Source organism: Pungitius pungitius, chromosome 15 (assembly GCF_949316345.1).
Source record: "Pungitius pungitius chromosome 15, fPunPun2.1, whole genome shotgun sequence".
Classification (NCBI taxonomy): domain Eukaryota; kingdom Metazoa; phylum Chordata; class Actinopteri; order Perciformes; family Gasterosteidae; genus Pungitius; species Pungitius pungitius.
The window spans coordinates 11,099,723-11,115,234 of NC_084914.1; the positions used below are offsets into that span (position 1 = coordinate 11,099,723).

Sequence of the window (15,512 nt, forward strand, 5' to 3'; positions counted from 1 at the left end):
AAGAGACTAAAGTGAGCGGAAGCCACGTGACAAAGCAAAAGAAAGGTGACACAAATCAACGTCCCCTGATAAATTAGTTGGCTTATTACTAAATTAGTTAGCCCCCGTTAGCAGCGATGCACAGCGGAAAGGAGGAGTTCAACAGATGAACCGAATCAATAAACAAACAAACGGCCACAACAACAACAACAACAACAACAACACGTGCATCTGTGGCGCATTCATCCATGACGGTTAACGGGCCTCCACGTCAGAAAATAGTGGCGTCATAGTGTCTGCGTAGCTTCTTGCATACGTTGTATTTGCCAAAAAGCATGCACTTTATGAATCATGTAATATAATAAAATACTAGAGCTACCTATTGCTGTGCTGGATTTTGATGGGCATTTTTGCACAACTTTTTAGCCATGGAGTACAGATCTAAATTTGTGAACATGTCTCACCCTGCTTCCCATTGAGATGACCTGCTGCCAGTCCCTGACCAACCCTGATGCTGAGTCAGAGTTCATTTAACAAAACCCTGCAGTTTAAATAGGTATTACAGTCAGTATTATTCAAATTCTGGCCCATCATCCTTCCTTTAAGAGTGGGAATATTCGCAGACCCTGATACAGCCTCTGTAGTCATCCAGATAACCCTTAATAGATTTGGTCTGATGTTCCTCCCCAACACCCATCGATACATACTGGATGGTATAGTTTTTTCTAAGAGTAGTGCAGATTATTACACTACATCTGCAGCCACACTGATGCTTTTATTGGTTTAATCATAGGCCTTTTCTCAGGCGATGTGTCTGATGGTCAGCAAACACATTTGGGCGACTGTAGTTAAGAAAAGTATAAATAAAGCTGTAAAAATGTTAACTTTATACCTCTTAAATACTTAACTGAATTTCCATGGCGCTGAAGGGACTTTACTTGAGCTGATGGTTGAATCCTTTTTCTGGTTTACAAAAATCTTTGCTCCCATCTGCTGGTGAAAACGGGACACTACTGGTTTCTTTCAGTGTTCTCCCAGCAACGAGGACAAGAACAGGGTCTCTGATGCTTCATGCAAAGAACAATAAATTCAACTAACAAAGTCGTATTGGTTGTGCAAGTGTACCGGTAGTACTGCTGTTTGTTGTGCAGGGTCCTGGAGAAGAAGACTCTGTGGAAGGTGTGTTGCTTACATCCACTGGTGTGGATATATTGCTGTTTGGTGACGCATCACAGACTGTGGACGTTAAAGTTAAGCTGGTATTGCAACCACACCGGGAGTTGCTGTTTGCTGTGCTGTGTGCTGAGGTACTTGAGACCTTGTGCTTGAAAATAAGGTTTAACAAAGGATTCTCGAAATAATGGCTGTTTATGAGTTACAGCTATAACTTAATTTCTATATTTTCTTTGTGAAAAGGGGTGTAATTTAATTTTTTCCAAGTCCTTTCTCCCAAAGTTCATTTAGACCTTTAGAAGAATCTTTAGGCTACTTAAAACCTTTACATAATTAAGCTTTTATTTTTATTTATATAAGAACCAAATTAGTTATTTGCTATTCTTAGTACCTATTTAGTTGTGAAAATGACATCAGTACAACTATAACTGATAAAGGACACCAACATGCGAGTTCTTCATTTAATTGCTTATAACATCAACTGAGGCTGCGTGTTGGCTAAAAACCTCAACGACAGAGACCTAATTCAGCAGGAGCCTTTTTTTTTACATTTTCTATTTTCGGTTGAACTATCAGACTATGTGTCAAGAAGGCAGATGAAGCCACACATGAGACTGAAATGATTTGAATAATAGAAACACAAATGTAACCATAGTGCGTGTTTATTAGAGCAAATACGTTTAAATAGAAAATGCACGGAGATTCCAATTACGCAGTACGACCAAGTCAAGCAACATTTTGTATAATAATTTATTGCACATTGATCGTCTTTCAAACAATAAGGGATAGTGATGAATAATCCCTTGTACAATAATAATCCCCCTTCATGCATTATCATTATTAAAGCATATGCACAGCTGTTTGTTTGGCAATGACACAAACAGTTGTCTGATATAAAGCCACAGAGTTCGATGAGAAGCAAAGATGTTTTAGATTTCCACCTTTTTAAAAATGAACTTGAAATAATCTTGAAAGAATGCAACATCTCTGATTGATGTGAGCTTAGTGTTACCCTGATACCCCTCTACCCAATGGTATTGCATTTATATCAAGGTGAAAACATTCCCGCTGAAGTTGTGTCTGGCAGTTGTGAGAGGAAATGTTGGCTCATTGAAAGATTGAATCAGCATCATTTCTGTCCGTTGGCTTCTCGTTAGCTGCCCCGATGATTCCTGCACGCGTCATTTTATGAGTCATCCTTGCATCATCTGATATTCACACTTTCCAGCTGTCTCCAAACTTTTTGATGCTCTTGGCCCTGGTACCATCCAGCTTCATCTGGTCGTTCCCTTTGTGGCCGTCAAAGTTCCCACAGAGACCCCCCACTTTCCTTTTATACAGGTTTGGTAAAATGATCTCTGTGGAAACAACATGAACATTGCAGTGTTACTCAATTCATGTACAACACTCTCTTAAAGGAAATAACCAATTAGGTTTACATGGGATGGAATGATATTGGGTTTGGGACTTCAGGATTTACACATTTTGACAGTGAATTCTATTGCTTAACTAAAGGGCAGATGAGTTACCTGCTGCGTCGCGTCCGTCAAACTCTACGGAGAGGCCGAAGTCGGTCTTCAGGTAGATGCGAGAGGAATGCAGGGAGATGTTTAGACCAGCAGTCGGCGAGGTGGGAGTTTTGGTTTCCCTTCCATCCACCTGGAGTGAGACCGAAGGACGACATTCATCATGTTTAACTAAACTTGTTTGATGTAGTTTTTCTATGATTGTGAGAATTCACAAAACATACATTTTTAGCAACACTGTCTTAAGGAGAGACTGCGGTGCTCACACTGAACTATTGAATGAATTCCCATGAAAGTGGATTCAGACATTGATGGTTTATAAAAACCTTTTTTTTAAAACAAAAATGGCACTCAAATTCATGCATGTTGTTGTACAATGTATGAAGTGGGATGCATATATCTGAAGAAGTAAAAAAAGAAGATGCATTTAAATACTGATTTAGACGTTGGGCACCATGTCATTGGTGAATGCTTTGAAGGATTTAAATTAACATTTTTTAAACTACAGCAAATTTAAAGATGATGCTGCTTGATATGCTAAAGCGTAATACCAGTGTTATTCTGCAAATAATTTAATAGGTGCAGAACATCTTAGAATTTACAGGACTCAAAATGACAAAATAAATCAATCCTCTGCATCACCGCTGCCTTAAAAATATGAAGGAGCAGTTATTTCCCACAGTGCTTTCACAAATGTCTGTGGGTGGACAAAATATGAGGATGTTACCCCATTAACAGAGTACCGTCGCTGAAAATGAAATTAGATGCCGGGAGTGTGTTGTTAAAATACCGTTGATACTCACAATCAGCTTGCGGTTCTTCTTGAAAACCACGGTGTGATCATACACTCTGATCTTAAGCTCTCGTAATCTGTGGTGTTCCTTATGCTCTTCACTGTCGTCATCATGTTTGCTGTCATCTTCATCATCTTCATCGCCGTCATCTTTGTCCCTCGAACGGCGGGCGTTGTCTTCTTCACTGCTATCGTCACCATGATGCCGACTATCTTCCTCATCATGTACGGTATTGGTGGCCTCGATGTAAACGTGTGGAAGGTAATACGGCAAGTTGTTGGTGCTGACCAGCACATAGGAGTGCTTACCCTCAAAGTCATGCTTCAGTTCATCAAATGTTCTGTACTCAGAATCTCCCCTGATAGTGCACTGTCCGAAGCCTGTCAAGCCACAAGTGCAGAGCGATTTATGAATGAGTGGACAAGATACAACATGGTTTAGACACTTCACAGGGTAAAATGTTGACATTTTCAGCACCTGTAGACTGGCAGTAATAATTTCCCTCCTCATTTTGAAGACAGACAGCCTTTCCACCGCACTCATCTTTGTCATCGCAGTCAATCTTTCCCACGCCGTCGTCTTTCTCACATTTACATTTCTTACTGCAGTGATCGGTGTACCACTCTTTATTGAACTGATGAGAAGAAAAACATTTTTTTTTTAATGTGAGAACATTTGTCCACGTGTTACATTTATGGCAAAAACCAAGTATTTGACCGTATATACGTCCGGTGCTATTGTACGAAGAGTCATTTTGACACTCACGTTTTGTCTGGTGCCGTTCCTGTCCATACAACCACATCGTTGGATAGGCACACAGGCTTTACTTGTACGCACAAAACCGCCATCACATACACATCCCTTCACACAACCCTCACTGTCACTGCAGTCTGATGGGCCGTTCAGGTGTTCACAGGTTGGACTGCATTGTGGTATGCAGGTGGTGTAATGACTGTTCTCAGGGCAAGAGGGTGCTAGGGAGACATAGTGGAAGGGACAGAGTACACTTTGTCAAACATTTATATTGTCTTGGCCTGGAAGCTAACATACGAGGTGGTGATTACACCATAAGAAACCCAATCCATGTTTTAATAGAGAAATACAAACATCAAACTTACTTGGTACATGTGTAGTTTGTGGTTGTGGTGTGGTTGTAGGCAGAGGTCTACCTATTGTTGAATAGGGTTTATTGGTTGTTGTACGTTGTGGGGCAGTTGTTGTTGTGGAATGTGGTCTAACTGGTGATAGGTGGGGTGCGGCTGTGGTTGGTTGTGGTCCATCAGTAGATGTAGCTGGTTGTTCAGGTACTGCTGTCATTTCAGGTTCTGGTTGCTCTGGAGTTCCAAGCCCTGGGTTCTCTGTTGTTGGCGGGTGGGGTCCGCCTGTGGTTGGGGGTCCATCAGTAGATGTAGCTGGTTGTTCAGGTCCTGCTGTCGTTTCAGGTTCTGGATGCTCTGGAGTTCCAAGCCCTGGGTTCTCTGTTGTTGGTGGGTGGGGTCCGCCTGTGGTTGGAAGTCCATTAGCAGATGTAGCTGGTTGTTCAGGTCCTGCTGTCGTTTCAGGTTCTGGATGCTCTGGAGTTCCAAGCCCTGGGTTCCCTGTTGTTGGCGGGTGGGGTCCGCCTGTGGTTGGAAGTCCATTAGCAGATGTAGCTGGTTGTTCAGGTCCTGCTGTCATTTCAGGTTCTGGATGCTCTGGAGTTCCAAGCCCTGGGTTCCCTGTTGTTGGCGGGTGGGGTCTGGCTGTGGTTGGGGGTCCATCAGTAGATGTAGCTGGTTGTTCAGGTCCTGCTGTCATTTCAGGTTCTGGATGCTCTGGAGTTCCAAGCCCTGGGTTCCCTGTTGTTGGCGGGTGGGGTCTGGCTGTGGTTGGGGGTCCATCAGTAGATGTAGCTGGTTGTTCAGGTCCTGCTGTCGTTTCAGGTTCTGGATGCTCTGGAGTTCCAAGCCCTGGGTTCCCTGTTGTTGGTGGGTGGGGTCCGCCTGTGGTTGGAAGTCCATTAGCAGATGTAGCTGGTTGTTCAGGTCCTGCTGTCATTTCAGGTTCTGGATGCTCTGGAGTTCCAAGCCCTGGGTTCTCTGTTGTTGGTGGGTGGGGTCTGGCTGTGGTTGGGGGTCCATCAGTAGATGTAGCTGGTTGTTCAGGTCCTGCTGTCATTTCAGGTTCTGGATGCTCTGGAGTTCCAAGACCTGGGATCTCTGTTGTTGGTGGGTGGGGTCTGGCTGTGGTTGGGGGTCCATCAGTAGATGTAGCTGGTTGTTCAGGTCCTGCTGTCATTTCAGGTTCTGGATGCTCTGGAGTTCCAAGCCCTGGGTTCCCTGTTGTTGGTGGGTGGGGTCTGGCTGTGGTTGGGGGTCCATCAGTAGATGCAGTTGGTGGCTCTGGACTTGCTGTTGTTTGAGGTTTCTCTGTAAATTCATGCTCTGGTTGCTCTGGAGTTCCAATTCCTGGGATCTTTGTTGTTGGTGGGTGTGGTCCGGCTGAGGTTGGAAGTCCATCAGTAGATGTAGCTGGTTGTTCAGGTCGTGCTGTCATTTCAGGTTTTGGATGCTCTGGAGTTACAAGTCCTGGGATCTCTGTTGTTGGTGGGTGGGGTCCGGCTGTGGTTGGAAGTCCATTATTAGATGTAGCTGGTTGTTCAGGTCCTGCTGTCGTTTCAGGTTCTGGATGCTCTGGAGTTCCAAGCCCTGGGTTCCCTGTTATTGGTGGGTGGGGTCTGGCTGTGGTTGGGGGTCCATCAGTAGATGCAGTTGGTGGCTCTGGACTTGCAGTCTCTGTAAATTCAGGGCCTGGTTTCTCTGGAGTTACTACTTCTGGGTGCCCTGTTGTTGGTGGGAAAGGTGTAGCTGTGGCTGTAGGTCCAGTTGTGGTTGTTGCTATTGGTTTTGATGTTATTGGCTGCCGTGGCTTTGTTGTTGGTAGATCCGTATTTTGTGTTAAAGTAGCTGTCAGTGTGGGCTGTGGTTTTGACGAAGGCGACGAATGTGTTTGTGTAGCAGTTGCGGGAAACTCTGGACCCACAGTTGCAACTACAGTCAAAGTTGTGAGAACAGCAATTGTCGGTTTAGGTAGGTCTGTGCCGTGATTTAAAACATTGTGTTGTCAGTTATGACGTATGTGATTGAATATTACTAGGAAGACAGAGTTACCTGTGCAGTATCCGCGATGAAGTATTACATCATCTATGGCAACATCAGACTGGTGGTTGGAACCTCTTCGGCCCTCAAATATGATCTAAAATAAAATACACATGTTACAATAGAACAACACGCTAAAACATTCTGATTCATTAAGTCCTATCACAATACTCTTGCAGGTAGAAGACATTCTAATTTCTAACATTAGATGTGTTTAATGTTCACCTGGAAAGCTCCAGTTGTTGTGATGTCCAACTGAGCAAGTTTCCAAATATTTCCATGGTCATTTCTTTCCCACCAAACAGCATCGGCTACTTTATTTTGTAGCAGGTAAACATGGAGGCCCATTGTATCTGCTGAGCCATACATATGGTACCAGAACTGCAGACATTGAGGACCAGATTCAGAACACTCAGAGCTGATGAGACGAGCCGTGTCTCCAAGATTCACACTGCTGGCTTCGATGTAAAGATAGTGACCATCTAGGAAAGAGGAATGAAATCATACAACTTTTCAATACCCCTTGCAATGTGATTACGATTTAGAATATTTCCACAATTAAGAATATATTACCACCAGTGTGGTCAGCAGATGGCCCAGTCATCGGGGTTGAGGTGGAACCATTTTGCCATGTCCAGTCAAAAGAATCTGTCACCATCTGATTCCAGCTACAAAGGTTGCTGTCAAAGCTACAGTCCATATTGCAGACTATAAGAGAAACGTTTGCAAAAAAAAACATGAACAAAATGTTTAGGCTATTATGCAACTTCCTAAATTTAGATTATACTTAACCTCAACTTATCATTAAAATTGTACAGTCAATATACATAATTGTTAATTTGTAACAACACTTGAGCTTTGTGATGGAGGAACAAGTGAACCATAAAATATTGCTTCCTGTGCACTTACTCGGAAGTGAAGGGATGACTACCGCTGTTAGGGAGGGAGGCTTAGTTCCACCAACCAGGCCAGGGAAGTTACCTAAAGCACGTCATTAATGATGTTGTTAAAACCATGAGATATCTGTTATTGCTATAAATATTGACTTGTTTGCAACATTGTGTTATATTATTATTATATGGTCAATCAAATGTAAAGTTTTAGTTGGAAGTGAATGTACCGGAACATGAGCTTAAGTGGATGGAAATGTCATCTATGGCCACATCTGATAGAGCATTAGAGCCTCGAATTCCCTCAATAATTATCTGAAAGAGGTATTAGTAAAGTAAAATGTGTTATTGCAAAAAAACAATGAAATATTTTAGGCTCTTTTATTGTCTTTATTTAGTGTTAGACTTACTTGGAATGGACCAGACACTGGAATGTCAACAATTCCTTGATGCCATTCTGGTCCCTGGTTGTTCATCATGACCCAGAGCTTGGTAGCTTTATTGTCTTTGAGCAGGTAGATATTGAGCGCCATGGATGTGGCTGAACCATACATGTGGTACCAGAAGCGCAGGCAGAGTGGGCCTTGGTAATTGCACATTGAGCTCCAAAGACGAGCTGAATCTCCGTGAGTTACATTATTTCCATCAATATACATGTAGAAACCAGCTAGAGAAAGTAGGAAAATAACACATTAAACATGAATGATGAGGTGCCAATGCAACAACACAACAGTGTGTGGCTGGAACTTTGGTTTACCTCCAGTGGTGTGGTCTTGGTCTGGTCCAGTCAAACTGGATGGGGTTGATCCAGAATGTCTTTTCCAATCAAAACTGTCCTGTAAGAGTTGCTCCCAGCCACACAGATTTTTTTCGAAGTCACAATTGACGGGACAGACTAGGAAAAATCATACAAACACAATGGAAATCATAAGTCTAAACAGCTGTTAAAAAGCCACTGATAATACACACCACTAACAGATAAACCCCCGCATTCCCTTACGAGAATGATCTGTTGTTGGAGAGGTAGCGGTTGAAGGTGTAGGATGAGCTGTAGTGGTTGGGGGCTCAGCTGCAACAGGGAGGACAAACAAAAAGCCAAACAAAAACAAACAAAAAAAGGCAAATGAGTTCACCGCCTTTGCCATTTTGGCACCCTAAAAGATATTTTGAGTTTGGCAAACCCATCAAATAACTGTACTATTTATGACATGTTTTTTCATATAGTGATGTTAATAATTAAATGGCCAACTGTTAACCGACCCCAAAATTATTTTGACTGATTAATCTTATCCTTCAAAGCAAAGAATACAAAGGGCATGTGTAATAATCAACACAATGAAAAGCAGTAGCTGGAAATGCACACATTGATCATCAGCCAATTGAAACCGGAAGATAATCAGCAGAAAGAAAGTTCTATTTTAGCAGAGAGTGGCAAACATTCTGTCAATCTATGATTGCACATATTTACATTTTATGTCACAATCATCCTCATATTTGACTCAAACTCTCACCGCAGGCTGTGTCTAACTGCCAGTTGAGCAGCTCAACTCCTGCAAACTGGCATGCTGCTGCATAGGACTCGAGAGAGTCGCATAGGGTGTGTTGGTCACCGTTGGTGGCGCAGTAGTCATAGACACAACTATTGACGTAGGTTTTTGGGTGAATGAGTTCATGGCAGGGTGTGAAGGCGTCCCCTAGTAGGGTGGAACACTCATTGTAGGCCTCATCCTCCTCATCATAATCACAGTGTCTGGGATCACTTGGATGGGAAATACACCTGGATGAAAAATGTTACAAAATGAAATAAACCTCTTCGACGTTTGAATGTATTGTTCGAATAAGACAGAACTGGGTTTATTAATCTGCAGTAGTCCTTGCATATAATACATAATTATTTATTAATCAGGTTAGCCAGGTTGTGCTAAATGCTTTCATCAGTATGCTAACATGCTCTTAAAGATAATGCTAACGTGCCAATGTTTAGCAGCTATGCTATGTTTTCCTTGGTCACCATCTTAGTTTGTGTGTTACAGAAACATTCAATAATTTGTTAATTAGCACAAAACACAATGGAAAACTGAGGCAGATTGGTGTATATATAGTTAACATCACTGGAAGCGTTGCAACCCCCCCCCCAACCCCCATTATGTTCTCCCCCTCTGTTGAGATGGCATATTGTTTTCTCCCTTTGGAGTGATTGAAATGTCCGAACAATCGTCCAGATTGTGTGTGCAGATACCCTTATTGTTGAAAGAAGAATAGCTTACTCATTATCGCCTGGCAGTCTCCAGCTGTCACCAAACTCAAATGACCCTGTAGCATTTTGTCCTCCTGGTGTTACGAAGTCATCATCTTGAAGTTCAGAGTAGGTGCCACACAGTCCACACAGTTCATGCATGTAACGCTCATCCACCTGCAGGAAGAGTCTGTTCCTTGCATCTATCGTCATTCTGAGGCCAAAGGTTGTCTCCAAGATGATATTGTTTTTCTTTAGGTAGACCCATACTGAGCCGATTGCACCATTGGTGGAATAGGGAAGTCGGACAAGGCTATTATTCACCTAAAAAGATGACAATCAAAGATAACAAACAAGGTACTTCCCCAAATAGCCAGACACAGTAATAACTGTCCCCTATAAACATGGGTGATCTGATACTAAAGTCACTAACCACAGTCATTAAGGAATAATGGTAGATAATACAGACCAATAACACTTTAAATCCTGTAAGCGGATGACTGATTTGTAAAACAGCCTCTGATTCACATGCCATAAACGAGCCAGGATTGTTTGATTCGTTTTGTAAGGAGATTTCATGCTTACATAGACCTCTCCGCTCTGATTCAGAGTGAGGTGTAGATCCTCAACCTGAAGAGCGACAGCTTCAAGCTTGGATCGGGTGAAGTCCTGAAGGCCGGGGTGCACGTTGTGTCCGATCACAGTGAACCGGACTGCGCTGTCCTCTGCACACGTGGTAGTCAGCGTGTAACTGCAGCCTCCTTGAAAGTCATATGCCAGCCCATCAAAGGTTATGTAGTGTGGATCGCCATAGACGCTGCATGTGGCGGGTTTAAAAGGGAAACAGCCTTTCACCCCATCCTTGACCTTGCAAACCTCTTTGTCTGTGCATTGCATTGCGGTGCATTGCATGTCATTGTTCCCCATGCACTGACACAGATGCTTGCACTCTCCCTTTGAGAATGTTGCTCCATTCTGCAAGCAAAAGGGGGTTGTGTGAATAAATTCACGCACTGGGGAAGGGAAAAGGTGAATATAAAACGATTATCCGCTAACCCACTTACCTCATAGTGCTTTCCATCATACCAGCACCCACACTCCTCTGCTGGGACACACTTTCCCCCACTGAGCTTTAAGCCAGAGTCACACTCGCATCTTTCCTCACAGCTTCCACAGAGGCCAACCATATCCAAACTGGAGCATACCTCGGGACAGCCATCGGCACATGAGTTATAGTGGCTGTTCTCACCACACAGTAGAGCTAACAGGAGGGCAAGAGAAAGGGTGGAAAGGTCAGAGGGCATTAGCTTACCTCTAATTTGCCACTATTCCGCATATTTTAATAACACTGGGTAACTGAATAATAGCACAAAGCAGTAAAGCTACATACGGCAGTGTGAAGAGTTCCTCCACATAGGTACGGAGGCTCCAGCCTCCTGGCAGATATCACTGTACACCTGTAACGCCCCACACAGTGCCGCCGGGTCACCATGGCTGGAGCACATGCTGGCCACACAGCCCCTGAAGTAGCTCTCGCCCTCCAGAACTGATAGGCAGTCAGCGAAGGGCCCACTGCTGGAGACGAGGCCTCCACAGTACTGCTCACTGGCATACTCAGCCACCTGCAGGGGGTCACACTGATGAGGTACAAGAATGGCTTCACAGGGGGAGGAGGCTTGCCCAGACTGCCAGCTCTGCGCAAAAGCTGTAGCGTTTTGGGCAAATGTTCCGTCGGGCTTTGTGAAGTCGTCTTGTCTGTCGTGGTTGTAGTTTCCGCACAACCCACAGACTTTATCAGAGAAACGAGACGGTAGGGTGACATGGACAGCGCCAGCGTTGTCATACGAGACCAGGAGGCCAAAACTGGTTCCCAGTTCGACGGCAGCGGGGTTGCTCTTGATGTTGACAGTGCCGCCGCCGAGTCTCAGCGGAAGCTTCTTCCAGACCCCATTGACCTGCGGAACAGTATCACTTTACGACATCTTATTGGCTGTCATCAGTAATATGGACTGACTATATTTACAGGTTAGCACAAAGAGCACCATTCTGGAGATAGATGCAACTTTGTGAATTGATAAGGCAGAAAACTCCCGGACACCATGACACTTAACTTGAAGATAAACTCTGTTTATCAGTAGATATGGATCTCCTTGATGCATTACAGTATAGCTCAACACTCATTGCATCACAAAGGCAGGGTCCTATAAAACTGAATTTGTACGCACCATATTAATGATGAGTTTTAAGGAACAAAAAATAGTTTCTTTTAGCCATGAAAAAAACAATTGTTGTGTGTGACATTTTATGTGTGATATCAATCATATAAATGATTAAACCAAACATAAACCAGTGCAAAAATGTGATAAAGGCCTCATAAAGTAGTGTAGTTTATAAAGCATAAGCCAAAAAATGTACTTTTTTGCACTATTTTTGTATAAACACAGAAAACTTGCCTCCCTTTCAAAGGGAGCATCATATTTTAGCTTTGGAGAAGAATTGTTCATATAATATATCGTCAGATGCCACAGGCATCAGTAATGGATCACGGTACTTCCTAAATTTCAATTCCCTTTTTCGAGTGACTCACCACAATCCGGCTGGTTTCCCTTTTCAGCAGTGACACTCTGAAGTTCCCCATGTTCACAACGACCTCCTCTACAGTTGGCAGAGGTGAGTTCCTGCTCTGCTTGTTGACCACTTCCACGGCGAACATGGGCATGGCCTCAGAGGGCGAGCAGGTCTTAGCCAGCGTGTAGGTGCAGGGCACCATGAAGCGGAGCAGCTCTCCATCAAAAGTGCTGCAGTCAGTGTGACTGTGCACAGTGCAAGTACCGGTGGACGCCTCTCTTTGAGGGGTGCAGGCTTGGCTCTCAGGGCACTGAGAGGGGGAGCAAGAGAGCTGGCCACCATGACAGAGGCAGCGGGTGGACTCATCGGTCCATAGCTCTGTGTCAGAGTCACACTGGGGTCCTACAGGGGACATGACATAGTAAATCACTTGGGAATGGTTATAGGAATAACTGGCTAATAACACAAACTCATTATTACATTTACTGTTAATAATATTACCTCAGTTAATCATTATTCACTATCAATCAAAGCAATTAAACACATTGTTAGTACCTTGGCAAATGATCAACTTCTAACACCTAAATTAAATCCCTCTACTTTGTTTTTAACATCTTTAATAGGGTTTTGTGGTCTTTAGCAGTGTCCCTAACTAGAATTGTCACTGTATGACAGTAATTGAATTAAATTTAACAAACCAAGTATGCTGTTCTCAATATTGTAAAAGACGACCAAAATAATATTTACCACATGAGCCTCTCCTTACACCCATCCGGTTAAATTCAAACTGTCCCTCCGTGGATGCTGCTTCGATAACGACCTGGTGTAAAAGCAGATTATCTATTTGAATATGCACAATGTTATATTTGAGTTACCCAATACAGTTTAATTACAGGTATGGCCATGTCACCTGAGTCCCTGGGTTGATGATGTCCAAGGGAACAAATACTTGTCTCCAAGCATCCCTGTGACGGGGAGGCAAGGTCCAGATTTCTATCAGACCACCGCTGCTCTTCAGCAGGACGCGGGGTTCTGTCCCATTAGTGGCAACTGGGGATAAGTACCAAAACTCTAGACAGGCCTCGCCCTCCAGTCTCAGAGGACCACTCTCTAAAGCTGTCACTCCGGCATCATCTGTAGGTGAAAAGGACGGTAAGAAAATGTGTTGCCTTAAATGCTTTCCTCCACATAATAAAAATGCAGATGTTTTTCATAAAAGGTCCTATGAAACACCGATGGGACAAATTCAATGACAGTGAACACACAAATCACACAATATAAACGGTGAAATACATTTTGTAACTACCCAGGTTCTGGAGGTGCTTTAATTTTGCATCACCAATTTAATCACATCAAAACTAGCAAACGTTGTTGTTATTGCAATAAAAAAAAGATGCAAATCTGTTTTGGTGCAGTCATCGTTAAATCCAAGATTGCTGTTTAGAGTGTTTTGTGCTAAAATTGAGCCTCAAGTGCAGGCCCCCTCCTTTCATTGTGCCTGGGAGAGCACCAGACTATAAAAGATTATTAGTCTGCCTGAGATCAGTTGTTGATACGCGGCGAGGCACAGTCATAGGCTGCCTGTAGATTAAAACAGAACTGTGGACCGATGTTCCAAATCCCCTGAGAAGGGGTGGGACCGCATTCAAGTTTACTACTCTCAAGTTATTTCTCGTTGTCAAAGCAAACTCTGAGCTGAACTGTAACCTACATTGATGACATTAAAAATTCAATCAATGGCTGTGCCCCTTTGCCCTGATCATCTGTACCTGTTGGTGCCTTCCAGTCGCAAAGGCGAGGGCCGGGGCTGTCGTGGACACACTGTGTAACATATTCTATGAAAGGAAAGAAAAAAAGGGGTCAACTATAGTAGTATGTACAGTATGCATGACTCTATCTACTTATGTTTGTTTATTTAATCCTTAAAATCCGTAAAACTTCATACCTGAATCTGTCCTCCAATCTGGTAAAGTAACTGATGAAAAGTCAATTTCACCTCTGAAAAAAAAAATGACCTTGACCTTAGTTACTGACCGTTAAATAAAAAGTAAACCAATCGAAACACAAACATCTTTCAGCATGATGACATTCCTATGATCACTATAACAATATTTAAATGAACACATCACTTTTAAACAGATTAATACCAAGTTATCCTGACACCCACCTGCACCGAGTAACTGTCTGAGTTACAAAGAGTAGAGTCCCTGTGACCAACACATTTGTGAGGATGCCTCCAAGCATAGCTGATCCTGTACCGGCAGGGTCTCGGCAGCTCTACCGTCGCTAATGCGCCTCTGTTTGCTCAGTCAAAGAATGAACGATGAGCAGGAACTGTTGTGCCCCTGCGTGGAAACTCACTGTACCGTCTGCACGGCGAGATGTGGACCCTACTCAGTCCGTCTCAGAACAGAAGGCGTGTTTTTAAAGCGTTAATGCCCCCCCCCCCCCCCCCCCACAACTAAATAGGTAACCTCAGCAGTGGGTGGAGAACGAGAACTAGTGGAGAGAAAGACAATGAGGGGTTGGACTTGGTCTCTGTGGCGTGTGTTCCCAGAGCGATACCGCAGCCGACACAAATGGTGATAGGCAAGGTCAGGGTTCATACTCAGTGAGGGACATTAATGACCTGTGAGTGATTTGGTTGGTCAGTACAGCATTTTTTTTGCCATGTTTGGTAGTGGTAAAGTTTGGATTATTGATAAGATATCAGCGCACAGCGGTAGAACAAGCGAAAGAAGAGTGATCAAAAGACACTTTGCGTGGGAGACTCGTCTCGTCTCCGATATTGTGGCATTCCTGAAGCCTGACGGCATGCGTCAACAGAGAGGACGGCCCAAGACAAATATTAGAACTCTTTAAAACTGTCCGGCTTATAAAAGAGGGTCATTGTTAGAGATCGCTGGCATAACATTACTATATATACATAGTGAACTCTTGTTGGCAAAAAGACAGCAATTCACTTACTATCTTAACTGCAGAGATAATTTACAGTAAAAAGAATACAGTCTGATTTCTTAACAGATAATACCTTTTTTATCTCAGTGTATCTTAAGTGTAAAAGGTGAGTGATGAATGTCACAGGAGTGAGTGAGTTACTTATAAACAACCACCCCCCACAGGTATGTACAGAGGAGCCCTGTTCTGTACCGCTACAGTCTGACAAACGGAATTATTGTACGCCCAAATTACACTTGGTCCATTGAATT

At 43.4% G+C, this 15,512-nt stretch overlaps 1 protein-coding gene across 4 annotated transcripts; it reads right to left on the reverse strand.

The window, feature by feature from the left end:
• Positions 1–1,806: 1,806 nt before the first annotated feature.
• LOC119209771 (zonadhesin) lies at positions 1,807–14,687 on the reverse strand. Of its 4 annotated transcripts, none has more exons than XM_037459311.2 (25): positions 14,471–14,687; positions 14,249–14,301; positions 14,073–14,138; positions 13,214–13,437; positions 13,051–13,123; positions 12,323–12,705; positions 11,126–11,690; positions 10,800–10,996; positions 10,321–10,710; positions 9,767–10,059; positions 9,011–9,276; positions 8,500–8,568; positions 8,257–8,394; positions 7,910–8,166; positions 7,730–7,814; positions 7,519–7,590; positions 7,186–7,317; positions 6,835–7,091; positions 6,622–6,706; positions 4,591–6,546; positions 4,238–4,446; positions 3,950–4,106; positions 3,482–3,852; positions 2,682–2,811; positions 1,807–2,510 (listed from the first exon to the last, which is right to left on the reverse strand). In XM_037459311.2, exons 1-25 carry the CDS (start codon positions 14,545–14,547, stop codon positions 2,368–2,370), a joined length of 6,648 nt encoding a protein of 2,215 aa, XP_037315208.2. In that variant the 5' UTR covers positions 14,548–14,687; the 3' UTR covers positions 1,807–2,367. The 4 variants fall into 4 exon arrangements, with proteins under 4 accessions (XP_037315208.2, XP_037315210.2, XP_037315207.2 ...); XM_037459313.2 differs by having other exon boundaries at positions 4,591–6,501; positions 7,183–7,317; XM_037459310.2 differs by having other exon boundaries at positions 7,183–7,317.
• Positions 14,688–15,512: the final 825 nt, after the last annotated feature.

Excerpts from the sequence above, each read along its gene's own strand:
- LOC119209771 (XM_037459310.2), bottom strand. The coding sequence starts at position 14,547 with ATGCTTGGAGGCATCCTCACAAATGTGTTGGTCACAGGGACTCTACTC. Across the intron at positions 7,815-7,909 it reads CAGTGTCTGGTCCATTCCAA|ATAATTATTGAGGGAATTCG; the intron begins GTAAGTCTAACA and ends TACCTCTTTCAG. Across the intron at positions 6,547-6,621 it reads TCATCGCGGATACTGCACAG|ACCTACCTAAACCGACAATT; the intron begins GTAACTCTGTCT and ends ATCACGGCACAG.